Raw genomic sequence first — 27,941 nt, 5'->3', positions numbered from 1 at the left:
TACTATTAGGATACCTACGATCTGTAAGACTTCACCTCCTTCGGCTTGTCCTCCAAGAGACCAGCAACAGACAAGACGAGTTCCGACGTGATCCCGATCCTGCTCCAACAACATTGTAGAGCTCATGCACGAGTAGTAGAATGACCAGGGCGACGGGTGACTGTTCTTATACGTAGCCGGAGGCTAGCAACACAAGACAAACTCTTTGCCGGCATACTATGGTACATGCATAACTACTAAATTGAGTGTTGCGTACGCTGCTCAGCTTCACCCAACCGATGCCAATCCCCGTCTCTAGGAGAACATTATACATCGACGGACCCACCCATGGGCCAACTGCACACTGGGAAACGGTACCCCAGCATGCTCGAGGTCACCTTACACTCGTTCTGCTCACTTAACAACCACCTGGTAAAGGTGGGACGGTTGTTGTAACGAGGATACTCCACGTCTCACAATATAATAGTCAGGTAGTGCAAAGGGTAGCTAAAAGTAGGCCAGTGTATGGGTGCGTATATTGCAAGACTGATTCTTGAAGAATCTAAACTAGGTGCGAGCGTCTCGAGTTCTCCTCTTAAGCTGGGCGGTTCCGGGGTTCCACCGGATCGGGGGCGAATCCCTCCCGACTCAGCTTGTCAGCTGAGACCGGCCCGCCACAACGGCTCTTTCCTTACAGTTGTCACCTTCACTCTTTAGATCTTAAAGTCGGCTGGTGTAGTTGGTCACTTCGCTGGTAGATAAGTCCCGATTTGAGCCTCGCCCACTTGGGTCGGTGACGAGTCGCGGGTTCGAATCCCGCAGCTGACACACAAGGGGGTTTAGTCAACCCTTACGGCGCGCTGCCCACCTTGTTGACTTCGCCTACCTAGCGATAATAGGGAGATTGGTGCAGTTTAGGATTACGAGCATCCTAGCCAGTCGACCGTCAAGCACTACGTCGGCGGAATATAACTCGACAGCCGGTCCAGAATTCGAATCGTTAATCCGACCCCTTATCAGACCTCGCCTATCCGATAACGCTCGTCGGTGAACCCGTCCCCTCACGATAGAAGGCGCGCAGCACGCCCTCTCGCCGCGATTCTTGCGAGCGTCTAGACCACGTTACGGTCTATCCACTTGAGCGTATGGTTGAGATGTATACGCTCGACGAGAACCCCAATTAGCAGATACTACGACTTGTCGCGACAAAAAATAGTCGAGCATGTTCTGCACATCAGCAGCATCCCACCCCTGAGGACGAATTTAAGTGCCACATTACCACGCTTATCGGTAGTTCAGGCAGGGGTTGTAGCACAGACTTAGGGAGGGACAGGAGGTTTAGTAGTCGTTTGGCTACAAGTTTACCTGTATAACCGCCCGACGCGGCTTAAGGGCCCGCTATATCATCTATAGCCCCTTAAGGGAGTACTTGTAGAGGTACCGAGGGTTAACACCTACGGCGTATTTATTTATTTTTTTTAGATCTTAAAGGGATCAGAGACACATTCAGTTACATACCTTATTACTCCTAAAACAAGTCCGATAATAGTTTCTAGTAAAGTAACATCGTATTTTGAATTTTCAATTCGGTTCGGAAAAGACCTCTGATAGGTAATACTGATTAAATATACGATGATATTCTCGCTAAGGAAGACTGCGGAAGAGACAAAGAGGGCGTTAAGTATCTGCTTCAAACTATTAACCTATGATACTCTATTAAATTCGATAGGGCAGAAATGGCCCAGTATTCGGCCGATGCACGTGACTAGTACGTGACCGCCTAATAGCTAAGTTAGTAGATTAACCGTCGTGGTTAGGAAAGCAAGTACGTAATAATAATCTCCTTACGTGATTAAAAGCACACGCTATAGCGAATAAAAAAGTATATAAAGAAAGCCGAATAATTTATGGCATAATTTTACCGTATCATGCGCAATGGCTAGTGGCTAGAACTAAGCAGACTGCACGAAAGTCTACCGGTGGTAAGGCCCCTCGTAAGCAGCTGGCTGGCAAGAGGGACCCTATAAGCAAGGGCAATAAGCGAAAGCCTCGCCGCTATAAGCCAGGTACCGTTGCCCTACGAGAAATTCGAAACTATCAAAAGTCGACTGAACTTCTCATCCGCGAACTTCCTTTCCAGCGTTTAGTAAGTTTGTTTTGCACTTAAAGACAGCGGCTACTCAGGAGGCGAAATCTAACACTTTTTGAAGGTCAAAGATTCGAGGGTCACTTTGCAGGATATGCTGCGATCGTTCCGTTTCGGTGTACTTCCCTGGCACTTGGGTTAGTAATCGATGTCTATCCTATAGGGTACACTGACCATCAATCCGTTTACCAAGATAGCGTCGAATCGGATGCATGCCACCAGAAACTTTGTAGTAACCTTCATTTCGCAAACAAGCTTTGTAGATTGCCAGATAAGTGCCTCGAGTCATCAGCTTAGAAGGGGACACTTTCCTAGTCTTATCAATTGCTCGAGTAATTAGTATCTTCTGCCAATAGTCGTACCATCGATAAATTTTCTCATTCTCGTCAGGGGGTATTTCCTGCTGCCAAAGGTCATCAAGCGTGTCGCTACCGAATAGGGCACCGTCGACAATTGCGAGTGACAGTAATAAAGCACCGTCGCTATAGGCAAGAACCGAGTGATCTTTCCCTGTAATGGCGAACCTGTATAATATTAGCAAAAGAATTGTTAAGCTAATGTAAGTAATCGAGACCTACGTTTTGTTCTTAGGGTGACGATTATTCTTCACCCATCGCTCACTAATCCTCCACATGAACTCGTAGCCCTCTATTTAGGGACGACGTCTCTAGACGAGGATAATATCCTTCTAAATATTAACCATTGAATGATGCCACAGGAGTCTATAGGCGATTATACCTCATATAGCAGGCCGTGTGTGAAGAATGTTCCGATGCGTGCTCCACTCCAACAATACATCAAAAGCAGGAAATGAAATTGGATCCTGCTCCTCTCGTGGATATAGATGAGATCCTTTTTCGTCCAGAGGCCCAGTAGAATTCTGTCCAGTACATTATCCGAAAAATTATACTTTGGTCGGCAAGTGTCAACGACTTCCCCCTCCTAGGGCAAAACACGCTTTACCCACTGTTATCCCGATTAGTTAGACTGATGCTAGAGAAAAGGAATCAGACGAACATGGTATATTTCCGTTTTTTGCGCTTCGTCTTCCAGGACCCCTGAGACTCCAAGACCACGATAGAAGTCCTCAGCTCTTGTCTTCATACTTTCCGCCGTCGCGTGTAGTAAAGGCCGGCCTTTCGTATCCTTAAGCCGACCTTTCGTTTGCTTAGAGTAGAAGCGAAGAAAACCTTTCACCTGCACAAGAGTAGGGCCAGAAATCCCTTCGCATAAAACCTGGGCCTTTACGCATTCCCAACTTGGAGTTTCTTCTTAACGTTCCTCGGATTCCTTGCATTTGAGATCCCACCACCACCTACAAAAACTTAGCAGCACGATGTAGTAAGTAGGTATTAAACATACGTAGTGTACAAGTCCATCATCTACTTATGTTGCTTTATTGTGCGATAGTTGTGTCGATTTAAGCCCGTCTTTTGGTCCGTCTCTTCATGGTTGCCTCTTTGATACCCGTTCGCCAAAGCCCTCTTCAGTATTGCAAGTGAAGTTTGCTCTTTAGAAATCGGGATGTTCTTCGTGTCCGTATCTGGCGCCATATTGCTCGAATCGAGGTCGTGTTCGTGGTCGTAGTCGTAGTTGCGGAACGATGGTGTGGGCAATCGCAGCCCACCGTTCATTGTTGTTGTTATTATGACTATCGTTACTTGCCGTAAGCTCTGGCTAATCTACAGTGGCCACACTGGGTGGTCCGTGCGGGGCCGAACACTGCCATTTCTGCCCACAGATGGACGTCGTGGACACAGCGGAGTACAATACGAGGAAGGGGACGGATGCTAAATAGAGAAGATGGTTAAACGAATCCATTGCGCTGCCTTAGGTGCCATTTCTGTTTTCAGTCTACTCAATATTGAATGATGAAATCTGAAGGTCGCATATCTGCTCGCGCGCCCCGCGCGAGTTATCACTCAGGCAATAACTCTCCAAGCGCTAAAAGCAGAACGCGAGGTGAGCACAGACAAGAGCGGATCCCGCATTTTCTATCTAGTTTCTTGCCAATGCTAACCTCACCGGAGGCCCTGGTTAGGCAACCTGGTTGGTTTATGGTTGCCAAGGCTCAAATCGCTCTTTGGACCGTGCTGGGCGGCAAGTCAGCCCTATTCTGGGGTAATTTGAACGAGTTAGAGGTCACTGCCAGCCCTGTAGGCTCCCTATAAGTTTTGTTTGCTTGAAATTCTCTTCAAAATGGCTAGTACTTTGAAACTTCGCCATTATCTTGGTATTCTTCTGGCGCTTCAGCCGCTGCCCTTGTACTATGGAGAATCCAATGGCCCCTACAACGCCGATTCCGGTATTGTCGCCATCTCGCCAGGCCTCGGCTGAGGCCACTTCTATGCCCCCGGAGGCTCAAGGGCACCTTTTTCAGTGTTTCCGTGGCTTTGCCTTCTCCGAGCGCGGTAAGTCCGTCTCATCGTGGGCATGGGCATGATATCCAGAAGGATAATGAACGGCGATGGGTGTGTAAACGCTGTGTTGATAACCGGGACTTCCATCCGGCCAACTTCAACGGTACTGGCATCCAAAACGCCATGGGCCATCTCTTCAAAAGGCATAATATTCGGGCGCCGGCAAGCGGTGGCAAGTCCTGGTTAGAACGTACCGCTGGAAAGAAGAAGGTGCCCCTTGAATCGATAAAGAGCCATTTCTCACTCGCTGCCGTCGATCTGCGAGATCAAACCTTATCGCGTCATTCGATCGCACGCATTTCCATCTGTTACTTGTCCAGTGGGTCGTCGACGGCAATAGGCTCGAAATTCGATGATCATCCCACGTATCCTGTCCTTAGACGTAGTCATTTCTGTCATTCTGTACAATTCTCTTTCAATGTTTCCGACCACATATTGGGAGGCACCGGGAATAGGTTGAGCTCACCGATCATGGAGGTAACAAGTCAAGTTATTCAGCCGAGGCAAAGCACCCTCAACTGAAATGCAAGACACCTAACTTGTCACGACCTGGGTTGCATCGCATTGGTAGAGACCTCGATTAGGTGCTATCGACGAAGATTCTACTCTAAGGAGCGAAGGAAAGAAGATGACAACTTAGGTTTGAGGGAGCGCGACTAAGTCATCCACGCTTGGCGGGGCTCCTACAAGGGTTATGATTGGCTTCCCATCTGACACTGCCATGGCAGGTGTTCCAGCTGTAAGTCACCTGGTTGTAGTGGGTCTGCGAGGGTTGACCTTCACATAACTGATGTGATCCGGAAATGGTCCAAGCCTGGAATTGGTCCTGAAAAGCCAATATAATTTATTCCATAGCTTCGTGCATTGCCCTTAGCTAGACATGCTTCTACGTAGATTGTCTGATAAACGTGATTATAATGTGGGACGTATTAGCCAATCAGTGTGGCTTGTACTCGAAGTGGGCTTATTCCTGTTGGACCTTCAAGGCTACTGTATCAAGACCACGCACCCTTACCAGGATCTAGCGTTATAGCTTTAGTAAGAAGTAGACAACAAGCACTAGCCTTAAGCGCAAAAAGCATAGGGAAGAGGTTATTAGAGAAAGAAGCGTCCTATTTAGGGAGAATTTCTTTGATTAGCCACAACGCTAGATCCTAGTAAGGAGTTGAATCAGTATACAATAGATAGGATCAATCGTCTTATACGAAGTACAAAATTTATAGTATATAAGTGGAAAGATATTACTTAATTTGAGATTATACTTAGGTAAAACCTACTTCCACCCTATAAGGTAAAACGACTAACTTCGTAGTAGGTAATATTATGCTCTTGATGCGAGTGCATATGGGGTGTGAATTGTTGTATTGGGAAAGGATGGCCAGGTCAGCTATTCTGGCCTGGCAGAGCTCTTTTATAGCTCTTATCTATCTTATCTCTAGCTATAGGGCAACCCCCATGGGGTCACGTATCAGCTCTCTACGTCTTATTTGACGTAAGTCGATCGAACGTCGGCTAGTTACTTAGAGACTTCGATCTCGGACATGTTATCTCCCAGACTATTTGGAAGATCTCGTCTAGGTGTTCAAGCCGCATATATGTCATATACCATCTAGCTATATACAAACTTTAAGCCATTTCGTATAGAGATAAACCCTGCTCTCTTAACTCCTTATATGACGCCCAAGTCCTTGAGATCGTAGCACAGAGGAGAGTATCTTCAAAGCGTATTAACAGGTTTGAACCTGTCTTGTGAGCGTGGCTCGCCAATGCTCCTATACCATTTAGTATGAATTAAACTGAAGAATCAATCAGAGTCACAATCCGCTAGTAGCTCTATCGTAGGTCGAGGTCGAGAATCAGCGGTCCTATTTAGCTTAGGAATAATAATAGGCCTATATTCAACCTCCTAAGAAACGGCGCCCAGGTTTGGAACCTGATTTGCACTAGGAATAATACAATGCAAGTGAATATTGGTATATAACAGCAGAGAAGGAATGATATGGGCCGCCTCCAATTGCTTGAATACTATAGAGAAAAGTCGAGAGATTACATCCTTGTCGGCGAGGGGAAGCTCGATTTTCAAGTCGGCACGGCCAGGTCGTATGAGCGCACTGTCCAAACATTCTGGGTGGTTCGTGGTCATGATCAGAACTCGGCCATCATGTGTCGCTACCCTATCAAGGGCGTTGAACAGGTCTGATAGCGACAGCTTCGTCTATTTCGGTATTGATGGCGATCATTAGCCACCTTGTTCGACTTTCAAGTTATTCTACGTTTAAGCTCTCGTTCTAACCGTGTTACCCTCTGTCTAGGCATCGTGGTAATCGTACCAGGAGAAGGCTTGTTGCTCGGAGGATCTTCTACTAGTATAGCTAAAGGTCGAACACGTATTTTTGGAAGTTAAGAAGCTAAGTTTTGAGAAGTTTCGATGGCTATGCGTATTATCAAGTATTACTCGATTGTGATTATCAGAAGACAGCTTCAAGTCGTTTCCTATCTAGTTTCTTGAGTTATCTCTATGCTAGCTAATTAGCTTTTCCCTACGACTAATGTGGGGATAATGTGATTAGCTAGCACTTTATAGCAAAAGAATAGGACTATTATAGTTTCCGTTTAGTTACATAGGTTTGCCTATATTCAGAGATACTGCAGCTTCGACAAATACTGTTCCCACACGTCTCATAATTTTCAACTTGAACCCACCTTCATAATCGGAGCACACTACGTAAACCTCTGAACGAAGCCATTTTACTAGTTCCTCTCTTAGTGACCTTGCATCCGGCCTAAACAATGCCTTTATCTGCTCCATCCCCTCGTCTAGAGGTGGGATCTAGCGAATGTACGCACCGGCTGCAGCCCTGTAGATATTCGCCTTTGCTGCAGTACTTTTTGCAAGATAGAGCAGCCCATCAAGTCCGTTAGGGGCACTCTCTGGGTCGAATTGTCGGATTATATCGCGGAGGCACCTCCCAACTTCCTGGCCCCGTCTGACCTATCCCTCGTCCTGAATCTTGTCAAAAACGACGGGTCACATGGTATTGGAGCATAGAAGCACCATATCGTTAGTTCTAGCTTTGTCTAGACTGTTGTTTGATATTAAATGTGGGATTGAGCACCACAGTGATTCCTAAGGTTGAAAGGCGCTTTATGTTTGGAATAAAAGCGCTTTGTGCTTCAGGATAAAGGCGGGATAGAGGTAGCCTAGTAAGGCTGGACCCTTCAGATTACTTAAAGGCAATGCACACAGCCAACAGAACAGATAGAGGGGATCGAGCATGGAAAAAACGGTGACCTAACCATAACCACCAAATTATTCTTTTCATATAACCGTCATATCACGGTCAAACTGCAAGATACGTGAATATCTAAAAATTCTGACGTAGGATGCCGAGAGATTCAAGTGCCAAAGGAACTGAGATAACTGAAGATTGTAGGCGATCGGACTATAACTTACAGAACTCTATAAGGTTCTCCTTGTCGAGATTGTACTCGTCGATAGTAACGCCTCGTGGATTCACTGCGAGTCCGCAAGTCCTAAGCCCTTTTCCAAAGAAAACGAATAATGGCTTATAGCAAGTATAATCCGATCGCTGGAAGGCGAATGGGGCCCTATATCGTACTGCTGTAAGTGGTTCGTCTACAATCAGGTATAACTTCGACTCTCGGCACGATTTACCGAGTATATTCTATGTGTTGCTCGTTAGTACTCTACCGCCCGTAGAAGAGACTATTTCAACGACGATACTAATATAACCTTGCTTTGCTAGACTACATACTTGCTGACGTAATCTGTTTGGATTGATATTTGTTTCGACTACTTTTGGCTGCTTCCTATAAGCCGAAGTCCTGTATGCTTCAATTTCCGAACGGTATGCCTTTCTAGTATTAGTTAAGAAAGATAATAACGTGATCCACAAGTCATTTTCGCACACAAGTCACTTTCGCACTTTTTCAAATATTTCAACCTTTTAACTTGGCTTGCACTTTTCTTCCCTCCCACAACATGCCTCGTAAATCCAAAGAAGCCGATCTTCAGCTAGCTATCCAAGCTAAAAAGCGCAACCCTGAAATTTCATGGCGTAAGCTTGGCCGTATCTACAACGTTTGCGACCGTACACTAAAGAATCGATTCGACGGCGACCAAACGCGACACGAAGCTAATATGTTAAAACGAAATCTAACTCAAACCGAAGAGGATACGATTGCCCGACGTATAATTGAGCTAGATGCGCGAGAATTTCCTCCTCGGCTTCGATACGTTGAAGAAAGGCGAATATCCTACGACGCGTACGCGACGCGCCCCCCGTCGGCAAGAACTGGACCACGAACTTCGTTAACCGCCGACAAGACCTCCGAACGCGTTTAAACCGTCGAATTGATTACCAGAGGGTATTTAGCGAAGATCATATCACGTATTACGCGTGGTTTGAGCTTGTTAGGGACACAATCGCTAAATACGGTATCCTACCGGAGGATATCTACAACTTTGACGAGACGGGCTTCCTAATGGGCATAATCACAACCGGTATGGTTGTAACGAGTGCAGAAAGACACGGACGGCCTAGACAGGCTACACAAGGAGGTCGGGAATGGGTTACGGTGATCCAGGCTATTAATTCGCAAGGTTGGGCGGTACCGCCGTACATCATCTTCGCGGGCAAGGTTCATCTTGCTTCGTGGTATCGCGGTAACGACCTACCGGCCAACTGGAAGGTCGACCTTTCCCATAACGGTTGGACTAACAATAATATTGGTGTGGAATGGGCAAAACACTTTGTTCAACATATTATTAGCCGTCGGAAGGGTGCGAAAAGTCTCTTAATATTGGATGGTCACGAGAGCCACCACTCGATGGATTTTGAGACTTACCTCGCGGCGCACGGCGTAATTACATTGTGTATGCCTTCCCATTCATCCCACAAGCTCCAGCCTTTGGATTTGGTACCTTTTAGTGTGTTGAAACGGCTGTACGGTGCGTTCGTGGAGGGTTTAATGCGAAGGCATCAAACCCATATTGAGAAGCAGGATTTCTTAGCTGGGTTTTTAGAAGCTTTCATTGGTGCTTTTCACGAAAAAAACATCAGATCAGGATTCGAAGCAGCTGGACTTGTTCCTTTTAACCCGGATAGGGTCATATCTACGTTGGATATCGCAAAAGTAGTACGAATACCGACACCCGACCCCCAATTGCCTCCCTCCGTCTGGGTTTCTAAGACGCCTACCAACACCCTCGAAGCCGAATCGCAGTCAACTTTGATTAAAAGTAGCGTCCAGAGGTATCAAGACAGCTCGCCGACGCATATTTTGAACTCAATTAACTCGATTACAAAGGCTACGCATGCAATGATGCATGAGAATGCATTATTACGTCGGGAGAACGAAGAGCTTCGTGAGACGAACCATATACTAAGTAAGCGTCGTAGGACGAAAAATAAGCAAATCCAATATGGAGGAGCACTTAGTATAGGTGATGCACAAGTTTTACGGGCCTTGAGGGGTGATATCAAGGTTATGGAGGAGGAAGAAGGGGAAAGCAGTCGTCCTGTAAAGCGCCGGCAGACCGGTATAAGGCGCTGTGGTATTTGCGGAGGGACTGGACATAATGCAAGGACTTGTTCAATAGAAGTAGAAACTGATAATGAAGAAGATTTTGAGTAATTTAAAGGATAAAATGCGGGTTATGCATAGGATATTACTGAATTACTTGAAGGTGCCAAGAAAAGTGCGAAAGTGACTTGTGTGCGAAAATGACTTGTGGATCACGTTATATATTAATGAAATGTACCTGTGACCCGAATGTTGCACTATAAGTACCTTCTAATACTGCAAGCTTGTACTCTGTCTTTTGCATTTGGGTTAGGTTTGGGGCTGATTTTTGTTTGCTGAAATATTGGCGAAGCTGAAGGATAGTAGTGACCAAGACTTGAGGCCAGATATCGCTAACATGACTGTGGAAGGATATTGGGACGGCCGAGAATACTTCCCTATCAATTCGCATTAGTACCGTTCTTGTCCCAATCGAGTTTACCGTACCAAAATTTATGACGATATTCTTCAAGAAGAACCGGCAAGCTGGCTGTGGCACGTAGAGAGTCCGTTGCGTAATGCATAAATTGATCGTAAAGTTCGGGATACTCTGCTAAGGGTGGCTTCCTCGAGAAGAACCCTGCGAAGTGACTGTTGAGATCGATGTCTGGAAGGACGAAAGGTGGCCACGGAGTTCGTACTAGGACCATGAGCAACGTCATAACGCAGGCAGTGGTGCTCATGAGAAGGTCAACTTACAACCCCTTCCTGCAAGGTCAGCTGTAACAGAGCAACCACACATAAGGCTCAATTGACTGAAGCCTGCCTTTTTCCAAGATAAAAGAGGAAAATCAGTTTCCTCTTATAGACAGATTCTTTGCCAATTCCTTCCGACCTGTCTCGGCGATATCGTCCTCTCGGAGCACTCATTCTATCTGGATCATTAATTAGGCGTTATTAGTATTGACCTTCGGAATCCTTCGGCTTTCCAATAACTACATAACCGCAAAACTCGCTGCCTACCCCCTTTTTTGCCCTTCACCTAGGTATTCTTTGGCGAAGAAGATGGCTGCCCACGGTATTGCCATTGTATCGAACAATGATAGTGAGGACCTGAACCCCTCCTATTGAGTAGGGATATACAAGCCCACACACCCCTGCTAGTCATTTTCGATTGTTCATGGAGGATCCTTGACAGCTGCCGCCCTCCCCATAAGTTCAAGGGAACGCCGTTTCAGACCATCGATGTTGTATTTGAGGCGAAACAGGGATCCATCGCACCTCCTATCTTTGAAGGCAGTCTCCAGGATGCTCAAGCTGTGCTCACCGGAGAAAAGGGAAGTCTGATGAGGATGACGTCTACGGCATTCGAAGGAGGGTCCACGGCATTTAAGTTTCTGCTGGAATCACTTCGCGCAGCTACATTTCCCTCCAATCAGGGGGACTTTGTTAGTAGGGTGAGAACTAACATAGTATTGTGGTGGACGTAACGCAGTCGCTAATAGAGCGAACCTACGTAGCATATTTAGTCCAGCCATTAGGGCACGGTTTGACATACGGGAGCACTTGTAGAGGTACCGGGGGCTTCGAGCCTACGGCGTATTTAATAATAAATTCCCTCTAATGCCTACTGCTGCTTATCAAAATTTATCGTGCCCCTGGCGAAAGGTCAGATTATTCGGTCTGACATAGTACCTCTGCAATTCATCGACTGCGAGGTGGTTGCATTGGCGTCATCATTTGCGGAGCCGTTGCAAGTCTACTCAGGAGAACCTGTCTCGCGAGATCAACTCCATGGTCTGGACGAGATTTTGAAGTCCTCCACTGCCGAACTCCTTTTGCGGGACAGACACCTTACGGGAGATATGCGGACTGGTCTTGGTGCCTTTTCGAGTCTGGCGGATGCGGAACTCGAAAACAGGCTCTCATTCCTTTGGATCGCAGATGAACCTCTACGTCGCCTGCGGTCGGCCATCGTCGACGGCAGTCGCCCCCACCCTGACCAAGGAGGCACCGGCCCAAACATCTACCTAGCTGCCAAAGTTCTCGGAATTGATATGGTTATGTTGGACAATCCTGGCCACTCGCTCGAAAGTGGATCGTATGAGCACTGGCGGGAGGCTTTCATACCAACTAAGTTGGTTAAAGGCGCCGACCCCGAATTTGCAGGCAGAATCGTGGCATCTGTCAAATCCTACGACAAACCCATTGATGGTATAATCACCTTTTGGGAACAGTACCAGGCGGACGTTGCACATGCCGCTAAGCGATTAGGCCTCCCTACATTTGCATGGCCCGAGAGCTTACCGAATTGCAACGGACAAGTACAAAACTAGTATTTTCCCAGGGCATGTCGCTTTCCGGGCCTCTAGCGCCGAGGAGGCGGTCCGGCTCGCGCAAGAGAAGATGGTTGAATTCCTTCTCATCATCAAACCCTGCAGAGGATACAGTTCTGATGGAGTCTCCCGCATCAGCAGTCTGTCAGAGCTTTCAGCGGCGGTTAGCTCCATCAATACGGAGCGACATGGTAATGAGCTTGTTGTCGAAAAGTATTGTTCAGGGCCTGAGGTTGATGCCAACTTTGTACTCCTGGATGGCGAGATTATTTTTTTCGAATGTTGTGACGACTTTCTCAAGACAGCAGATAATCCGAATGCATGTAATGGCAGCAGTCCTGCAGCAAGCAATTTCCACGAACTCAATAGTGTCTCCCCATCCGCCCTTCCCCAGAAAGAGCTGGATCTTATCCGTGACAACTTCCATGAGATGTTCTCCCGACTGGGCTTCGAGAGTCGCATCATGCATCTTGAGAGCCGTGTCGAACATTCTTCTGTCGATTACCGGCAGGGAGATGGTGTGCTTGACCTTGCGCCGCTGCCAGTCATCAACGGAAACGGCACGTCCACAAAGTCAAAGGAGCCCGCCCCGTGGCTTATCGAGATTAACCCTCGTCCTCCAGGAATGAAAGTCACACAGATTATCGAGTCCACATGGGGCGTGGATTATTGGGGTCTCGGCATGCTATTCTCACTCCGCGATAAGCCCCGCGTGCGGGCACTTTCACAACCCTACGAACGTGGGCCACAGTATACCTGTGTTATGGTGTTCATCTCTGCCGATTATGATACCTCTTGCGAGGGCATCTTCGATTCTGACGACATTTGCACCGACCTCTTTGCCCGGCGGCCGGACCTCGTCAAACACGTGAGTCGGTATGGCTGTCTAGCGACAAAAGGGCAACGAATACCGCACCCACATACAGGGATCAACACTTTCATGGCATACTTCAATGTCTTCTCGAGGGTGTCGAGGAGAGAAGCGCTGGAGCTTGCTGCTGTAGTGAGAGAGGAGGTTCGGTTTGTATTCCGGTAGACAACTAGGGAAGTTGTCCGAGGACTTTTGGAATCGGAGTCCAGCTTAAGGTTGAAAAGATTTTTTTCATAGTTACACTCACGATAGCACACCGGCTCAGCACGGTCAGGAAAGCCGACCGAATACACGTGCTGAGCCAGGGGGCGCTGGTAGAGAGTGGTACGCACGAAGAGCTCCTTGCAAAGAAGGGAGAAGACTGGGAGTTTGTGAACATGCAGAATTTGCATTGTATATAACTACCTAACTTCAGTTTCACCACTTCACTTAAAAGAGCACCCGTTTGGTCAGGGCTCTAGTGAAAAGGAAGTGCTTGTCGACATAGACTGATAGATACTATCGATAGGAAAACAAACTACATGTCTCCTTTCATCCGTCGAGACCTCAGCACGGTAGTTTTATCTTCCGCTGCGTCCTCAAGGGCTGCTTGGATCAGCCTTTCGCTTTCCGTATCCAGCGCCGACGTCGCCTCGTCCAGCAGCAGGATCTTGGGCTGCCGCAACAGCGCTCTTTCTATGGCAATACGCTGCTTCTGCCCGCCGCTAAGCATGCTGCCACTTGGGCCAAAAAGCGTAGAGAGACCGTCTTGAAGGGAAGCGACGAAGTCGTGGATGTTTGCCTGCTTGCAGGCTGCCCATGTGGCCTCATCGGGAACATTTTGGTCTGACATACCTAGCGCAATGTTCTCCCTAATCGATACCGAATACAGAACTGCTTCTTGACTAACGAGCGATATGATCTGTCGATATTGCCTAAGGTTAAGCTTTGAGATGTCATGTCCACCAGCAAGCACCGATCCCCGGTTCGGATCATAGAAGCGCTCGGCGAGGGCAAAAACAGTGCTCTTGCCGGAACCGCTTCCCCCAACAAGAGCAACACTCTGGCCTGGCTCAACCTTGAGGCTGAAGTCATCCAGGGCAAGTCGTTGAGGCCGAGAAGGATAACTGAAACTGACGTTCTTGAACTCAATGGTGCCGTGCTCTACACCTCGTCCGCTTAGGTCACCGTCAGGGTCACCACCGTTATGATTAGGACTGATTAGAGGCTTCCGCTCGAGTATTCCCTTCACCTCCCAAGCAGCGTGCATTGCCTTGCTCGCATCAGGCGCGAATGTGAATATCGACCCAGCGATCTGCGAGCCTGAAATAAGCGAAAAAAGCAAATTATAAATTGAAACAACGAATACTCGCCATCTTCAATGAGTATTCCGCCGTACTAAAAAGCCAGGGCCGCACAGAGATAGACAATGGACTGCGACGCCGCATACAGGCTGATGCAGTGAGTATGGAGCGCAAAGATTGTGCTGACTGCTGCGCTAGGAACTCATCATATATGTTTAAGACAAACTCCTCTAGACCAAGAGAAGCGACAGTTTCGACCGACTTAACCAACTCACTGGCATACGATGCTGAATCCCTCCCGTCCTGCCTTGTCTTGGCGTCGAAGACAGCAAGAATTTGGAGACGGAGCCAGCCACAAGCCACGATGATTGGTATTGTAGTGGTACAGACTAATGCTAGTTTCCAGCCGACAGCGAGGGAGAGAATGATACCTCCAACTATTGTGGAGGTAAAAGTGAGCGTTCCGCCCATCACCGGACCGCCAAGGCCGGTGAGTTCTTCCGTACTCGAGGAAATGATGGAGAGCAGCGATCCGGTAGAATGTTCCTTCTCATCGAAGAAAGACGGAGAGAAGAAAAGGAGCAGGAAAAGGCACTTGACGCTCAGCTAGCACAGCTTCTTACAGAGGGATTAGAGAGTAGTGGATATGAGTATCGTATACTGCGCATATGCAAAGCTCCGGTACATTTTATTTGCTATGTGTGTCTATACACGCCGAGGTCGAATCAGAACCAACACTTCTGTATATTCACGATATACACACGAGACCTGCTATTGTATTATGACTTATGTGCCAGGCGGGTTGATCGGCGAGGAGTGACAGCTAGATATAGTAAGTATATATGAGTTTTATATAAGAATGATCCGGCGACTTACAGTTCTTTGTCTTACTCTTCTTACCAGGGGCTATCTTATATTAGCTGTGTATATGCAAGGCATCAGGGGCTGGGATTTCTCACTCTTCTGCCTCTTAGAAGGCGTACCCTCCTCCGGCTGACCGGGAGCGGGGACCCGGCCTCTCTGTACATTATTAGCATATGCAGTACATATCTAATAAAATTTCATATTACCTTCTTTCCCGAGGAAGGAGTCTTAGGCAGCGCTGGCTATATGAGTTGTTAGCATATGCACAGCTCTAGCATAGGCCATATAAAATAAGTTCAGACGAACTAGGGCAATCATAGGAAGTAGATACTTAGTTATGTATCTGACTTTTGCGCTTTTGAGCCCAGGTAAGCACCCGGGCAGGAGCTATAGCTCGCTTTTGCCCCGTTACAGTGTCACGTACACGTGTTCGTGGTGGTGATGGGGCAATATCGTACGGATTAGACCGGCCGATGTCATCCTGTAACATTGCAGCAATCTCATTAATATCGCGCATATGCGCTGTATCTCCCTCGCTTAAGTTTGACAGTGGTGAGGAAGATGGTGACTTATAGCGTAGAACCTCATTTTGTTCCGAGGTTAAGCCATGTGTTTCAGCCTCGGATATGCGTAGAATAGGCACAGTATCGTTATTCGGGGCTAGCGGTAATGAAGGTGTAGAGAATGGTTCCGGAGAGGCGATAGTTACTTGAGGCTGCGGCATATGCGACGTAGGAAAGACAGGTTGTCGTATTTCTTGCATATCCGCGGGCTGCGTGCGTGGTATAATTGTTATATCGTTATCGGAGTTGACGGAGTCAACTAAAGGTATGGGTTCTGGAACCCTTACCCTTGGCCGCCGGACTTGCGGCGATATCTTGGAAATATAAGAAGGGACATGTAGTGCATATGCAGGACTTGCGTCTCTGTGGAACTGAGTTCCATACTGGGCGGCGAATTGCTGGTCTTGGGAGTTAATATAAGTTAGTATATATGGTGCATATGCACAGGATATGTGACCTACGCCAGCAGCTCTAGATCATCAGCCATCATGCCGATATTGATAGCATTAACCTCTCCGGGTGAGGCGTCGGGTCCTCGGCTGATTATTATTAGTATATTCACTGTATATATGTAGTATATGCACCTACCCAGGCTCGGTACGGAATTCGGCGCTGCGCCAGTTGCCCTGCAGCACATACTTCTCGAGTGCGCTGCTTGTATTAGCTGTGTATATGCAGTGCTTAAACATAGAACTTACTCGCGGGCCATGCCACGCTCCTCTTCGCTGGTATTGGCGCGGGTCTTATTAGCGACTGAATATAGTTAGTATTTGCAGAACAGAGGCAGAGATAGTAAACTTACTGGCACCGGGAGATGGGAAGGTACGGCCAAGCGTAGGGCTACAAAACCCCGCTTCAAAACAGAAGTAACCATCATAAAGGAAGAAACAAAAACATCTTTTTTTGGCCTTCATATAAATCTCCGGGATGCTCAGTGTGTGTATCCTGGTCGATCTGACCTCACAGGACTCAAGTCACGAATATCAGGATTGATTTCGTGCCAAGTCAGTTGTGTGGTTCAGATCTCTTTTGATGGTGTTTTTTCTAGAAAGCTCAGCTATTTCCGAAGCTACGAAATGTTGCTTAAGAGCAACGATGTAGCCAATCAGATCCTCTGATTTGGATCCACAAGTGCGCTGGTGGCGGAGTAGCTTAGATAATCAGTACTAGTTCTGCATATGCAGACTATATGTGAGCAACTTACAGACATTTGGCTAGCAAAGCTAGCACCACACATCTGGCCAGAGCCAGTAATACCGACTTCTACGAAGCAGCTTTCCATATTTAGCAAAATCATAGTATATATATATAGGGGTAACTCACACTCCACCAGTAATAGACTGGCGGGCACCTGGGTTAGGTGCGGCTAAACTAGACTTAGTCTGGTATATCATGGAGGATTGTGTCAGATAGGGCACCTGGTTCCTAGGTTCAGAAATAATATGGCAGTAGAGAAGACTATTGTCACTTAAAGTTCAGAAGGCGAAAGGAACCCCTCTTCTCAAAAGTAACACCAAAGTTACCGACATGTTCTAAAGCATCTATAAAAGGCAGAGCAACGGGAGTTCGCGAGAACAGAAGACACAGACAAGAACACACCTCATTCATATACAATCTTATGCACTTCTGACTACTCGAATGGACACACGTGATATTCGACAGATTGTGATGTTGATTGAGCTAAATTAACCTCCGTCAGGTGTAACGGTAGAATGTTACCTATCTAAGTAGTGTACATTGTTACGGAGTAACTAGGGCTCCGCCAGTGGACTGTATGCCACTAGTCCTCTGTTACTGACTCCCAGCGTAAGCTGATATTCCAATTTGATGAATTTCAGCCGTCAAATCGTCAATTTAGCGACTGTTGTCAATAAATCTCATAGCGATTCTGCCGCTCGTGACCGCTCAACTTTCAATTCATCTGCCATTTGTGAATTCGTTGATTGTGACCATGCCCAGCATCTCGATAAACTTCTGGTGTTTCGCCTTCTTCAATAGCTTCGTCAACCCGTCTGCTGCCATCAACATGCCGCTGATGTGTTTGACATCTATTTTGCCTTCTTTGATCGTCTGTTGAATCCATTTGAGGCGAACATCAATGTGACGTGTTCGGGCGTTGGTTTGACGATCCTTGATGAGCATCATCGCATTCGCGCTATCGGTATGGAGTAGATATGGTCTCTCCGGATTCATGTCATATTCCTTAAGCATTTCGGCTGTATACAATAGTGACTTGGCAGTTGGAGTGAGATTTATGCCTTCTGCCTCCGTTGTCGATAAAGTGACGAGTCCTTGTGGCGCTGATTTCCAGTACAAGGCACCGCCAGTCAGAAATACGATGTGGCCCGCTGTTGAATAACGAGTTTTCTTGTCATCAGCAAAACTCGCGTCTGCCATTGCCATAAGGCCTGTGTTGCTAGTGTCACATTGCAACCCGCCAAAGCATATATTCCCAATGTTGCTGTCAGATTCAAATAATGAATCATCTCGTCAACAGCTATCAAATGCTGGCTTGTTGGTTTTGACAAAGCTCTAGCCAGTTGATTCAATCTCTGGCAGATATCTGGCCTTGTGATGCCACACCAATGGAGTTTTCCAATAATCTGGCTATACAAGCCTTTTTCTTGGTCACCAACTGGATCCTCATCGTCATCATCGCTGCCTCCATTGCCAACATTTTCTTCGTTGTTTCCTGCATTACTCTGTTCTTGAGAATTGTCGCGTTGATCTTCCAACAAATTCCAGTCTGGAGGATTGGCATTGTCAACTTTGTCCGTCTTAGTAGGTATTTTGATGGTGATCTCAAGAGGTTTAGGTTCAGCAATGTCCTTGCGTTCCTCAAACTTCACAAGTGGAAGATCCTTCAGTGAGGCGTCATTGTGCGTCATATCTCGAGTACAAATTATGCGTTGGAGCTCAGGAATGTAGGCTTTATGGACCTTGCCATAAGAACCTTTGGAGCCAAGGTATAGGCCTTCCATTGCTCTGGAGTTCGCTTTCTCGGAGGCAACGCGGTCTTCTGGCTTAATGTGTACCCAGACTTTGGTACCCCAAGCTATCATATGTTTTCGATTTAGGCCATCTTGAAGTCGCTGATCAGGATTCAGCTCCCTTGCCCATGCTTGAGTAGGCGAAATCCATTCCAAAGACTTCTTCGGAGTGTTGTTGTGAACTTCTATGGCATGCTTCAGAGCAGAGGGCCACAGAAATTTGGGTACGCCTGTGTCAAGGAAAGCTGCCCGCAATCGAATTTCATGAATGTGGCCCATTTTCTCGATCAGAGGATTTTTTTCTGGGCTACGTGGCGCTGTAATCATTACCTTCGATCCTCTGGCTTCGAATAATTCAATCGCTTTATTGAATTCTTTGGCGCCATCCATGTGGTATTCCTGAACTTCAATACCTCCTGTCTGTTTGATTTGAAATTTGTCAAATTTGATCATTAGATCAGAGGCTTCAGAACGCTTAGCCATAAATTCAAGCCAGCACATTCTTGTTTTGCGGTCACACCAGTGAATAGCGTGATTCATTTCATGGATTCCGACTGGAGAGATCTTGAACGTGTCAACATCGACAATGTCAAGGATCTTTAGTGGTCTTCTCAAAGGATCATAGCTAATTTGGCGTTTAGTATCCTTTCCATGGCATGTTTCGCAGTTGTAACCTTGTGGGCGATGTAGCTTGATTCCCAGTGGTTCGAGTGCTCTGAATCGTGCCTCATTGCTACAATGAAGAAAGCGACGATGCCACAGGTCATATGCTTGTGCCGCAGACAAATAGGCATAAGCATGTCGAATAGTGGTTTTCTTGATGCCCAAGATGTAAACATCGTCAACAAGATGAAGTTTGAGTAATGGCTTTCCATCTTCACTTGCAAGACAGTTGCGATAGCCATCAATCACTACGCCAACTTTGCGTAATTTGCCAACAGATATGAGTGTGGCAGAAGCTGGAGGAGAGTAATATACTTCCTCGAAGATGACATTGCGGTATTTGTTGTCAATACCTTTCGCTTCAACCTCAAGAGTTCCCATGCCAACAGCTTGGGAATATCCGCTGTTGCTGGTCAAAGAGTTTCGTGGTTTGATGTCCTTGAAGTCTGTAAATCGTTCTTTGGTATTCGTTATGTGATCTGACGAACCACCATCAACGACGAAGTCATCAGCTTGTACATTCAACGTGTTCGCCAGGGCATATGATTCCTGTTGATCAGCAGCATCTTGCAAAACTTCGTCATAATCTTGCCACTTATCACCTCTTTCGCTCGAGATCGCCAGTGGTTCGTTTTCTTCTGTTTGCTCAACGTGTTCGTCATCGTCAATTGCTGAATCCAAGGTTGTATTAATGAATTCAGAATCCCAGCTGCTGCCGAAGCAATTTTCGTCATCAATAGCAATCGCGAGATGTGAAGTGCCGAAATGAAGGGAAGTCGCGGATGGAGAGTTGTTCTTCTTATCCAATATCTTGGCCACAGCCTCTTTACCGAGAAGGACCTTCATTCGTGTTCTCGTTGCTTGATTTGTCTTCCATCCCTCTGGTTGTGTCATATGTTTGCAGATCTTTTCACCTTTCTTGCCTTCTTCATTCTCAGAATGATCGCGGTTGCAAATTCTGCAGTATGACTCATTTTCGGTCTTATTTTGGGCTTCCTTCTTCTTGTCAGGTTTCATATATTCATCTCGACTTTCTCTTCCGTTGTTATTCCTGTTGTTTCTGCCATTATCTCTGCCAGAATGAACATTTGACAGAGATTTGCCGACTGTTGTTGTGTTTTCGTGAAGAAAAGCAAGGACTTTCTGGAAATCCATCTTGGTAGCTGCGATCAAATCTTTGAGACGATCGCCAAGGTGCTTGTCTTGTTTCGTCATTGCTTGATGAATGATTCCAATCATGAAGCTTTCGGAGAACTTCATGTCGTGTTCCTTCTCCATCTTTGTCTTGAGGAAGAGAAGCTCTTTGACCCATGCTCTTGTATCCTTGAATTCAGACATATCAAGACAAATGGTCAGAAATCTCCCCTGTTGATTGTAGTTGTTGCCGAATTGATTCTGCCAAACAGCCTGTTCTGCTTTTGTCAAGCAGTCTTGGACTGATTCGTTTGTATAGCCAAGGTTTATCATGTCATTCATGATATTTTCCTTTATCGACTGCTCCAGCATGTAGCGAAGGGTCACTTCCTTTTGATCCCATTCTTCCTGCTCATTCTTCTGGGAATCGGGTGGTCTGTTGCTCATTTCCAAGACTTGTGTTGATTTCATGATCTTGGAGACATCGAGGATGGATTGCGTCCATGCTTCGTGGGTGATTTGGCCCGTCAAGGGTTTAATCGAGATTCTGGGTGCGAAACCCTCCATCTTGTACGGAGATACGAAATTTCGCGATGATGATGATGATGATGATGATGATGATGATTCGGCTTGCTGTTGATCGTCAGTGATGCCGAAGAGATTATACAATGTTGATGGTGGGATTCGATGCGCCATGATGAATGATGGTTTCGTCAATTGTGCCAATGCCTTTCAACGGAAGTTGAGGTGCGATTCACGTGTGTTTCACGCGCGATTCACCAGATGTTGCAACGAAGGTTTGCAACAGCAGGCAGGTTTCTGCTGCACTGCAGTTTGGTGTCAAATAGAATGGATTATCGTCGAATTTGAACGATGATGATGATGAATGATGTTGCAAATGATGCAGATGAAGTTGATGATGCTGCAAAAGATGCAGATGCTGCAGAAGATGATGCTGCAGTCTGCGTTGCGAAAGCAGAGGGCTCATAACCTCATGGAGGATTGTGATGTTGATTGAGCTAAGTTAACCTCCGTCAGGTGTAACGGTAGAATGTTACCTATCTAACTAGTGTACATTGTTACGGAGTAACTAGGGCTCCGCCAGTGGACTGTGTGCCACTAGTCCTCTGTTATCTTATAGTCGACTTTAAAGATTTTACCAAGCTTGTTCCCACTTAGGTGAGGATCGCGTCGTTTAGTTTGGATAGCTAATTGAAGATTAGCTTCAATGGATTTGCGTGCCATGTTGTGGAAGGCAAGAATTGTATAAGTAAAGATGGAAAGTCAAGATTTCTTCAAAAGTTGGGCAAAGATCCGTGTGGGGCAATGACCTGTGGGTGACGTTATTATTATTATTATTATTAAGTACGCCGTAGACTCGAAGCCCCCGGTACCTCTACCAGTACTCCCGTATGTCAAACCGTGCCCTAATGGCGGGACTAAATACATACGCTGCGTCGTCGGTTCGCCCTATTGGCGACTGCGTTGCGTTCACTACCATACTACGTTGGTTCTCAACCTACCAACAAAGTCCCCCCTGAGAAGATCGATGCTATCTGGGCCTTGAAGCTGTCCGACCCGTCCCTAGCAGCCACCTTACAATAGTCCCACTAACTACTGGTTCTACTGTTGCCGTTGCGAGGTCTCTGCGAGAGTATAGTGGCCGTGGTGCGATAGCGGCCCGTAATCGTTCCCTCGGTCCTTCCAACAGCCCGCAAAAGAGGATTACGTGCTCTGCCGTCTCAGGGGCGTCGCCACAGCGGCATAGCGGCGAGTACACGCCAAAAGCCCCTGTCTTGAATAAGAAGGCTGCCAGTCCTATTTTTTCCGTCCTGATAAATAAAATTAAATTAATACCTCCAAAGTCATTTAATTATATAAAATAATATAATATTAAATACGCCGTAGGTGTTAACCCTCGGTACCTCTACAAGTACTCCCTTAAGGGGCTATAGATGATATAGCGGGCCCTTAAGCCGCGTCGGGCGGTTATACAGGTAAACCTGTAGCCAAACGACTACTAAACCTCCTGTCCCTCCCTAAGTCTGTGCTACAACCCCTGCCTGAACTACCGATAAGTGTGGTAATGTGGCACTTAAATTCGTCCTCAGGGGTGGGATGCTGCTGATGTGCAGAAGATGCTCGACTATTTTTTTGTCGCGACAAGTCGTAGTATCTGCTAATTGGGGTTCTCGTCGAGCGTATACATCTCAACCATACGCTCAAGTGGATAGACCGTAACGTGGTCAGACGCTCGCAAGAATCGCGGCGAGAGGGCGTGCTGCGCGCCTTCTATCGTGAGGGGACGGGTTCGCCGACGAGCGTTATCGGAAAGGCGAGGTCCGATAAGGGGTCGGATTAACGATTCGAATTCTGGACCGGCTGTCGAGTTATATTCCGCCGACGTAGTGCTTGACGGTCGACTGGCTAGGATGCTCGTAATCCTAAACTGCACCAATCTCCCTATTATCTGTGACGGTCAACCCTCGCAGACTCACTACAACCAGGTGACTTACAGCTGGAACACCTGCCGTGGCAGTGTGAGATGGGAAGCCAATCATAACCCTTGTAGGAGCCCCGCCAAGCGTGGATGACTTAGTCGCGCTCCCTCAAACCTAAGTTGTCATCTTCTTTCCTTCGCTCCTTAGAGTAGAATCTTCGTCGATAGCACCTAATCGAGGTCTATACCAATGCGATGCAACCCAGGTCGTGACATTATCGCTAGGTAGGCGAAGTCAACAAGGTGGGCAGTGCGCCGTAAGGGTTGACTAAACCCCCTTGTGTGTCAGCTGCGGGATTCGAACCCGCGACTCGTCACCGACCCAAGTGGGCGAGGCTCAAATCGGGACTTATCTACCAGCGAAGTGACCAACTACACCAGCCGACTAATTATATAAAAATGTACTAGGGTGTTAGTATTTTAGATTTTTCGTCGACACATAAGAGAAGACATCAGTTTCCCTGTTTCGCTTATCCAGTACTCCCTAATAGTAGATCTATTACTAAGGTTTGAGGAATGACGCTTTTCGCGTTTCAATATAACCATTTAAGCCGGCACAGGTGTTGGACCTTCAAGGCTACTACATCAAGACTGCCAGTCTTGTAAGAACATATGCTACGCACCGTACGTTATGGACCAATATGACCGCCACCCATCGAACCACACAAGTCCTGCCCTACGGGAAGGGCCTTTAACAAAAAGCCTCTGCCGTTCTGCACCGCAAAGCGCGAAGTACTGTCATTATCGGCTTCCACTTAATGGACGTTGTTTAGTACTTTTCATAGTTCACTAAGGGCGGTATCGTGAAACCGTTCCTAGTCCGACGCTAACATTACTTTTAAGACCTGGACGTCATTTACTAAACTTCGTGATGGTAGTACATCCAATATGTTAAGGACGAGCTTTAGGCGCTATAATAAGGCAGAGTACTCCTGAAGGATAACAGCGCATTCTACATACAAGATCGCGTTTAGCAAACTTCTGTCGAATTGGTGGCCTAAGGTCACGTGGGATACGGGCAAGATACTTAGGTGCCTTTGTGCGGCTTGGACCCCCCAACCTGTACTTCCCTTCTTCACCTTCCTATGTAGCCGGAAAGCCAGTACCAGTGCGATCCCACAACTTCTGGTTCTGTTGTTGGATAGCCTCCCAGTTGTTATCCGGCGGCACGATGCCAGCCTAAACTTTATCCCAGTCATTATCCGATAACCCTTAACATATAATGCTAATTTCCACTAGTTTGAGAATTCAATTCCAGTCACTCTGTCGACTGTGCTAGCATCGCCAAGTTCCTCCTCATGTACTAATTGTACTCAAGGTAATGATGTGTGCCTTACAGACTTGTTCCGATTTTTGCTAGGTTCCGGCTATAATAGCATTTGAACAACTCCGATTCTTTTCACTAGGTAACGCTGGCGGCGGCAACGACAGAGAAGGTAATAGAGGGAACACGCAGAACCAAACCCCAAAAGACCCCGACGCTATGGAAATCGACAAGACCAACAGCATCATTCAGAAGGCCGGCGGACGCGGCATAAACCGCAAAATGTATAACTACCGCAAGAACAACAGCCTCTGCCATGGCTGCAGCGACAGAACCCATTACTGGCGCAGCTGTCCTCTTCGAGGCTACGACGGTAACCAGCAGAGGGGCCGCGGTCGAGGCCAGGGAAGAGGCAGAGGCGACTATGGTGGATGGAACGCCTATAACGCTTACAATAACGGAGGCTTCAACGGAGGCGGCTGGGGTCCTTGGCAAGGTGGCACCAATGTGAATCGGGGTGATCGTGGCGGCGGCCACCGAAATCGCGGAGCCCATTCTGGCGCCAGTGCTGGAGGAGGTTTCACAGTCAACCATATGGACTTCGGTTTCGGACCCGTTGCCTTCAACCCCTACACAGGCCAGCGAATCGGAGGAGAGCAGGACCGCCCGGAAGAAGGCAGCGGCATCGAGGAAGCGGGAAACGAGTAGCTTCTCCTCAATGCCGCGAGCAGAAGCATAAATGTCCTTCTTCACATGAAATAGCTAAGCTATTACACTTGACACAGATGGGAGCAAAAAGCCTCTCATTACTCTCTTTGATACACGTAGGTATTCGGCGACAACTTACTACATCAATGATAGACTCTGGATGTTCTGGCAAAGCCTTCATTGACTTAGAACATGCGCAACGGATGGGACTTGACTTGATCCCTCTTGAAAAACCACGACAGCTCTTGATGGCCAACGACTCTTCGAGCTCATCAGGTCACGTTACACACAAAGCCCAGGTTTGGCTGCAAATCGGCACCCACATCGAGCCCTTGGAGATGTTCGTTACTAAACTTAATGTCGACGTCATCCTCGGCCTCCCCTGGCTTCAATATCATAACCCAACCATTGACTGGCAGACGAATACAGTTTTCTTTGATAAAACCGCTTGCGTGCTTGAATGCCTTTACCGACGCGAGACCACGGCCGTCCAAGGAGTCGTCGTTAACCGCTCCCCACCGCCGGCAGTTGACGAGACTACTTACTGTAGAAGGGCTGCTGACCGAGTCTCCGACGACCAGCAACAATTAATCCGCGAGCCCCTCGCCATAGGCGACGCTTACGAAGGGGACCCGGAGTTCATTGACGATGAATACGATATACCGATTACAGGGGGGCCCGCAGCGGCAGGGTTTAGACATATTTAAGATGCGTGGGCTGTACGTCTTACGGGAGGGCCACCCCTACGTAAGGGCGGCCATCGGCAACCACGGAAAATACGCTTCAAACAGTTAGATAAACCACCGCCTATCGAGTTATCTAGCGGGGGTGATAGCTCTCTTCAGCTCAGAATACTGCAAGCCACCTCAATGGCTACGTTCTGCTGGCAGAAAGGAGTGACAGCACACTGGACCACGCTACAGGATCTCCTCCGAAACAGTGACACGCTAGATATTAATTGGAACGACATCCTAGACGACTTATGCCGTGACGTCCTCCAGGGTAACATCACACCTATCGAGGCTAAAGAACGCCTACCATCAGAATTGCACGAGTTCGCTGACGATTACCTCGACTAAATCGTGCTAAATCGAATTACGCAGAATGATATCGACCGGTTTATCGAAAAACAGAACAAGACCCTATATATACTCGACCAGCTTAAGCAACGGATACCGTATCAATACTACCACCAGGTTGACGCCTTCTTGAAATAGAAGGCAGACGAACTGCTACCACACAGGGCGTCCGATACGAAGATTTATCTTAAAGAGGGAACGACCCCACCGTACCATAAGTCTAGACCGTTTAGTGCCGATGAGAACAAAGTCATCAAGACCTGGCTAGACGAGCAGCTAGATAAGGGCTTCATACGACGATCTACATCCTCTGGAGCGGCACCGATCCTCCTGGTAAGGAAACCCGGTGGCGGAGTGCGTATTTGCCAGGACTACCGTGGCCTCAATGAGATTACAATCCGCAATCGCTTCCCATTGCCACTGGTACACGACACGCTCGATCGTATACGGCAAGCTAAGTGGTTTACAAAGTTGGATGTTGTTGCGGCATTTAACAAATACGTATTGCCGAAGGAGACGAATGGAAAACAGCGTTTATTACACGTTACGGGTTGTTCGAGTGCCTGGTAACGCCCTTCGGATTGTGTAACGCTCCCTCTTATTTCCAAGATTACATTAATCAATCCCTTTATGATATTCTCGATTAATACTGCTCCGCGTACCTCGACGACGTTCTTATCTTCTCTGAGTCTTTGAACGAACACGTTAAGCAAGTCGATGAAGTTATCAAGAGGCTTTCCGAAGCAGGCCTCCAACTTGATATTGATAAATGCGAATTTCACGTCCAGAAGACTAAGTACCTAGGGTTAATCATCGGCACCGACGGCATCTCAATGGACCCTGACAAAGTCCGCACCGTGCTCGAATGGCGATCCCCTGATACGGTAGAGCGTGGCCGGCTTAAAGAATTGCAAAGATTTTTAGGCTTCGCTAACTACTACCGCCGATTCATCAAGGGATACTCGAAAATCGCTAGACCCCTGATATCCCTTACGGCGGCCAAGGACTGGTGCTGGACTCCTGAGTGCCAAACAGCCTTTACCAGCCTCAAACACGCCTTTACCGTTGCGCCAGTCCTAGCATATTTCGACCCATCTCGGAAGAGCATACTGGAAACAGATGCTTCTGATTGGGCTTCGGGGGGCATATTATCTCAGATCGGCGACGATGGACAGGTGCGCCTAGTGGCACACTATTCCTCGAAGCATACTGCTCAAGAATGTAACTACGAAATTTACGACAAAGAACTTCTCGCTATTATCAAGTGTCTGGAAGAGTGGCGCCCTGAGCTTCAAGGATCGACATACTTCGACATATTTACCGATCATAAGAACTTACAATACTTCATGACAACGAAACAGCTAAACTAACGACAAGCGCGATGGGCGGAGTTTCTGGCACAATTTAATTTCACTATCGTTTACCGATCAGGGGCTCGCTCCGAGAAACCAGATGTATTGAGTCGTATGCCGGGAACCACCGCAGACTCTGCTGACGACCAACGCCTTGATTATAGAAAGCAGCAACTGCTACTAGATGCTAAGCTGGAGCAGGGCGTTAAGCTCCACTTAACTGCCCTCGATTGTATCGAATCTGATGACGAACGTATCGACGA

At 47.3% G+C, this 27,941-nt stretch overlaps 8 protein-coding genes and 2 non-coding genes across 10 annotated transcripts; 4 read left to right on the top strand and 6 right to left on the bottom strand.

Moving 5' to 3' along the window:
* The first annotated feature begins 704 nt into the window (after positions 1-704).
* On the top strand, positions 705-807 carry BCR38DRAFT_t289. The gene has a single exon. It is a non-coding gene; the product is annotated as a tRNA-Thr (tRNA).
* Positions 808-1,921: 1,114 nt separating this feature from the next.
* Positions 1,922-2,146, top strand: BCR38DRAFT_350592 (histone-fold-containing protein; the record flags this gene model as incomplete). Its single annotated transcript, XM_040856575.1, has 1 exon — positions 1,922-2,146. A coding segment is annotated over one exon (225 nt), but the record flags the coding sequence as incomplete, so codon positions are not given.
* A 13-nt stretch (positions 2,147-2,159) lies between these two features.
* On the bottom strand, positions 2,160-2,759 carry BCR38DRAFT_412149 (uncharacterized protein; the record flags this gene model as incomplete). Its single annotated transcript, XM_040858659.1, has 3 exons — positions 2,160-2,251; positions 2,300-2,649; positions 2,704-2,759. 3 exons carry the CDS (start codon positions 2,757-2,759, stop codon positions 2,160-2,162), a joined length of 498 nt encoding a protein of 165 aa, XP_040712365.1.
* A 98-nt stretch (positions 2,760-2,857) lies between these two features.
* BCR38DRAFT_350601 (uncharacterized protein) lies at positions 2,858-3,040 on the bottom strand (the record flags this gene model as incomplete). The annotated part of the gene is made up of 1 exon (XM_040856579.1): positions 2,858-3,040. A coding segment is annotated over one exon (183 nt), but the record flags the coding sequence as incomplete, so codon positions are not given.
* Positions 3,041-6,583: 3,543 nt separating this feature from the next.
* Positions 6,584-6,754, bottom strand: BCR38DRAFT_322439 (uncharacterized protein; the record flags this gene model as incomplete). Its single annotated transcript, XM_040854780.1, has 1 exon — positions 6,584-6,754. A coding segment is annotated over one exon (171 nt), but the record flags the coding sequence as incomplete, so codon positions are not given.
* A 4,382-nt stretch (positions 6,755-11,136) lies between these two features.
* BCR38DRAFT_459952 (uncharacterized protein) lies at positions 11,137-13,443 on the top strand (the record flags this gene model as incomplete). The annotated part of the gene is made up of 4 exons (XM_040862353.1): positions 11,137-11,176; positions 11,236-11,519; positions 11,745-12,307; positions 12,372-13,443. The coding sequence occupies 4 exons, from the start codon at positions 11,137-11,139 to the stop codon at positions 13,441-13,443; spliced, it is 1,959 nt and encodes a 652-aa protein (XP_040712362.1).
* A 74-nt stretch (positions 13,444-13,517) lies between these two features.
* On the top strand, positions 13,518-13,679 carry BCR38DRAFT_350332 (uncharacterized protein; the record flags this gene model as incomplete). The annotated part of the gene is made up of 1 exon (XM_040856557.1): positions 13,518-13,679. A coding segment is annotated over one exon (162 nt), but the record flags the coding sequence as incomplete, so codon positions are not given.
* A 116-nt stretch (positions 13,680-13,795) lies between these two features.
* BCR38DRAFT_497329 (P-loop containing nucleoside triphosphate hydrolase protein) lies at positions 13,796-15,229 on the bottom strand (the record flags this gene model as incomplete). Its single annotated transcript, XM_040864767.1, has 3 exons — positions 13,796-14,580; positions 14,708-15,155; positions 15,185-15,229. The coding sequence occupies 3 exons, from the start codon at positions 15,227-15,229 to the stop codon at positions 13,796-13,798; spliced, it is 1,278 nt and encodes a 425-aa protein (XP_040712360.1).
* A 612-nt stretch (positions 15,230-15,841) lies between these two features.
* Positions 15,842-17,120, bottom strand: BCR38DRAFT_50986 (uncharacterized protein). Its single transcript, XM_040864996.1, has 6 exons — positions 16,791-17,120; positions 16,687-16,741; positions 16,577-16,639; positions 16,450-16,527; positions 16,276-16,391; positions 15,842-16,197 (listed from the first exon to the last, which is right to left on the bottom strand). Exons 1-6 carry the CDS (start codon positions 16,900-16,902, stop codon positions 16,076-16,078), a joined length of 546 nt encoding a protein of 181 aa, XP_040712359.1. The 5' UTR covers positions 16,903-17,120; the 3' UTR covers positions 15,842-16,075.
* A 6,438-nt stretch (positions 17,121-23,558) lies between these two features.
* BCR38DRAFT_t274 lies at positions 23,559-23,661 on the bottom strand. The gene has a single exon. It is a non-coding gene; the product is annotated as a tRNA-Thr (tRNA).
* Positions 23,662-27,941: the final 4,280 nt, after the last annotated feature.

Source organism: Pseudomassariella vexata (genome assembly GCF_002105095.1).
Source record: "Pseudomassariella vexata strain CBS 129021 chromosome Unknown BCR38scaffold_12, whole genome shotgun sequence".
NCBI lineage: Eukaryota > Fungi > Ascomycota > Sordariomycetes > Amphisphaeriales > Pseudomassariaceae > Pseudomassariella > Pseudomassariella vexata.
This window is presented reverse-complemented; position numbering and strand designations above follow the sequence as displayed.

Excerpts from the sequence above, each read along its gene's own strand:
- BCR38DRAFT_50986 (XM_040864996.1), bottom strand. The coding sequence starts at position 16,902 with ATGAAGGCCAAAAAAAGATGTTTTTGTTTCTTCCTTTATGATGGTTAC. Across the intron at positions 16,742-16,790 it reads CTTCCCATCTCCCGGTGCCA|TCGCTAATAAGACCCGCGCC; the intron begins GTAAGTTTACTA and ends AACTATATTCAG. Across the intron at positions 16,528-16,576 it reads GAATTCCGTACCGAGCCTGG|CCGAGGACCCGACGCCTCAC; the intron begins GTAGGTGCATAT and ends AATAATAATCAG.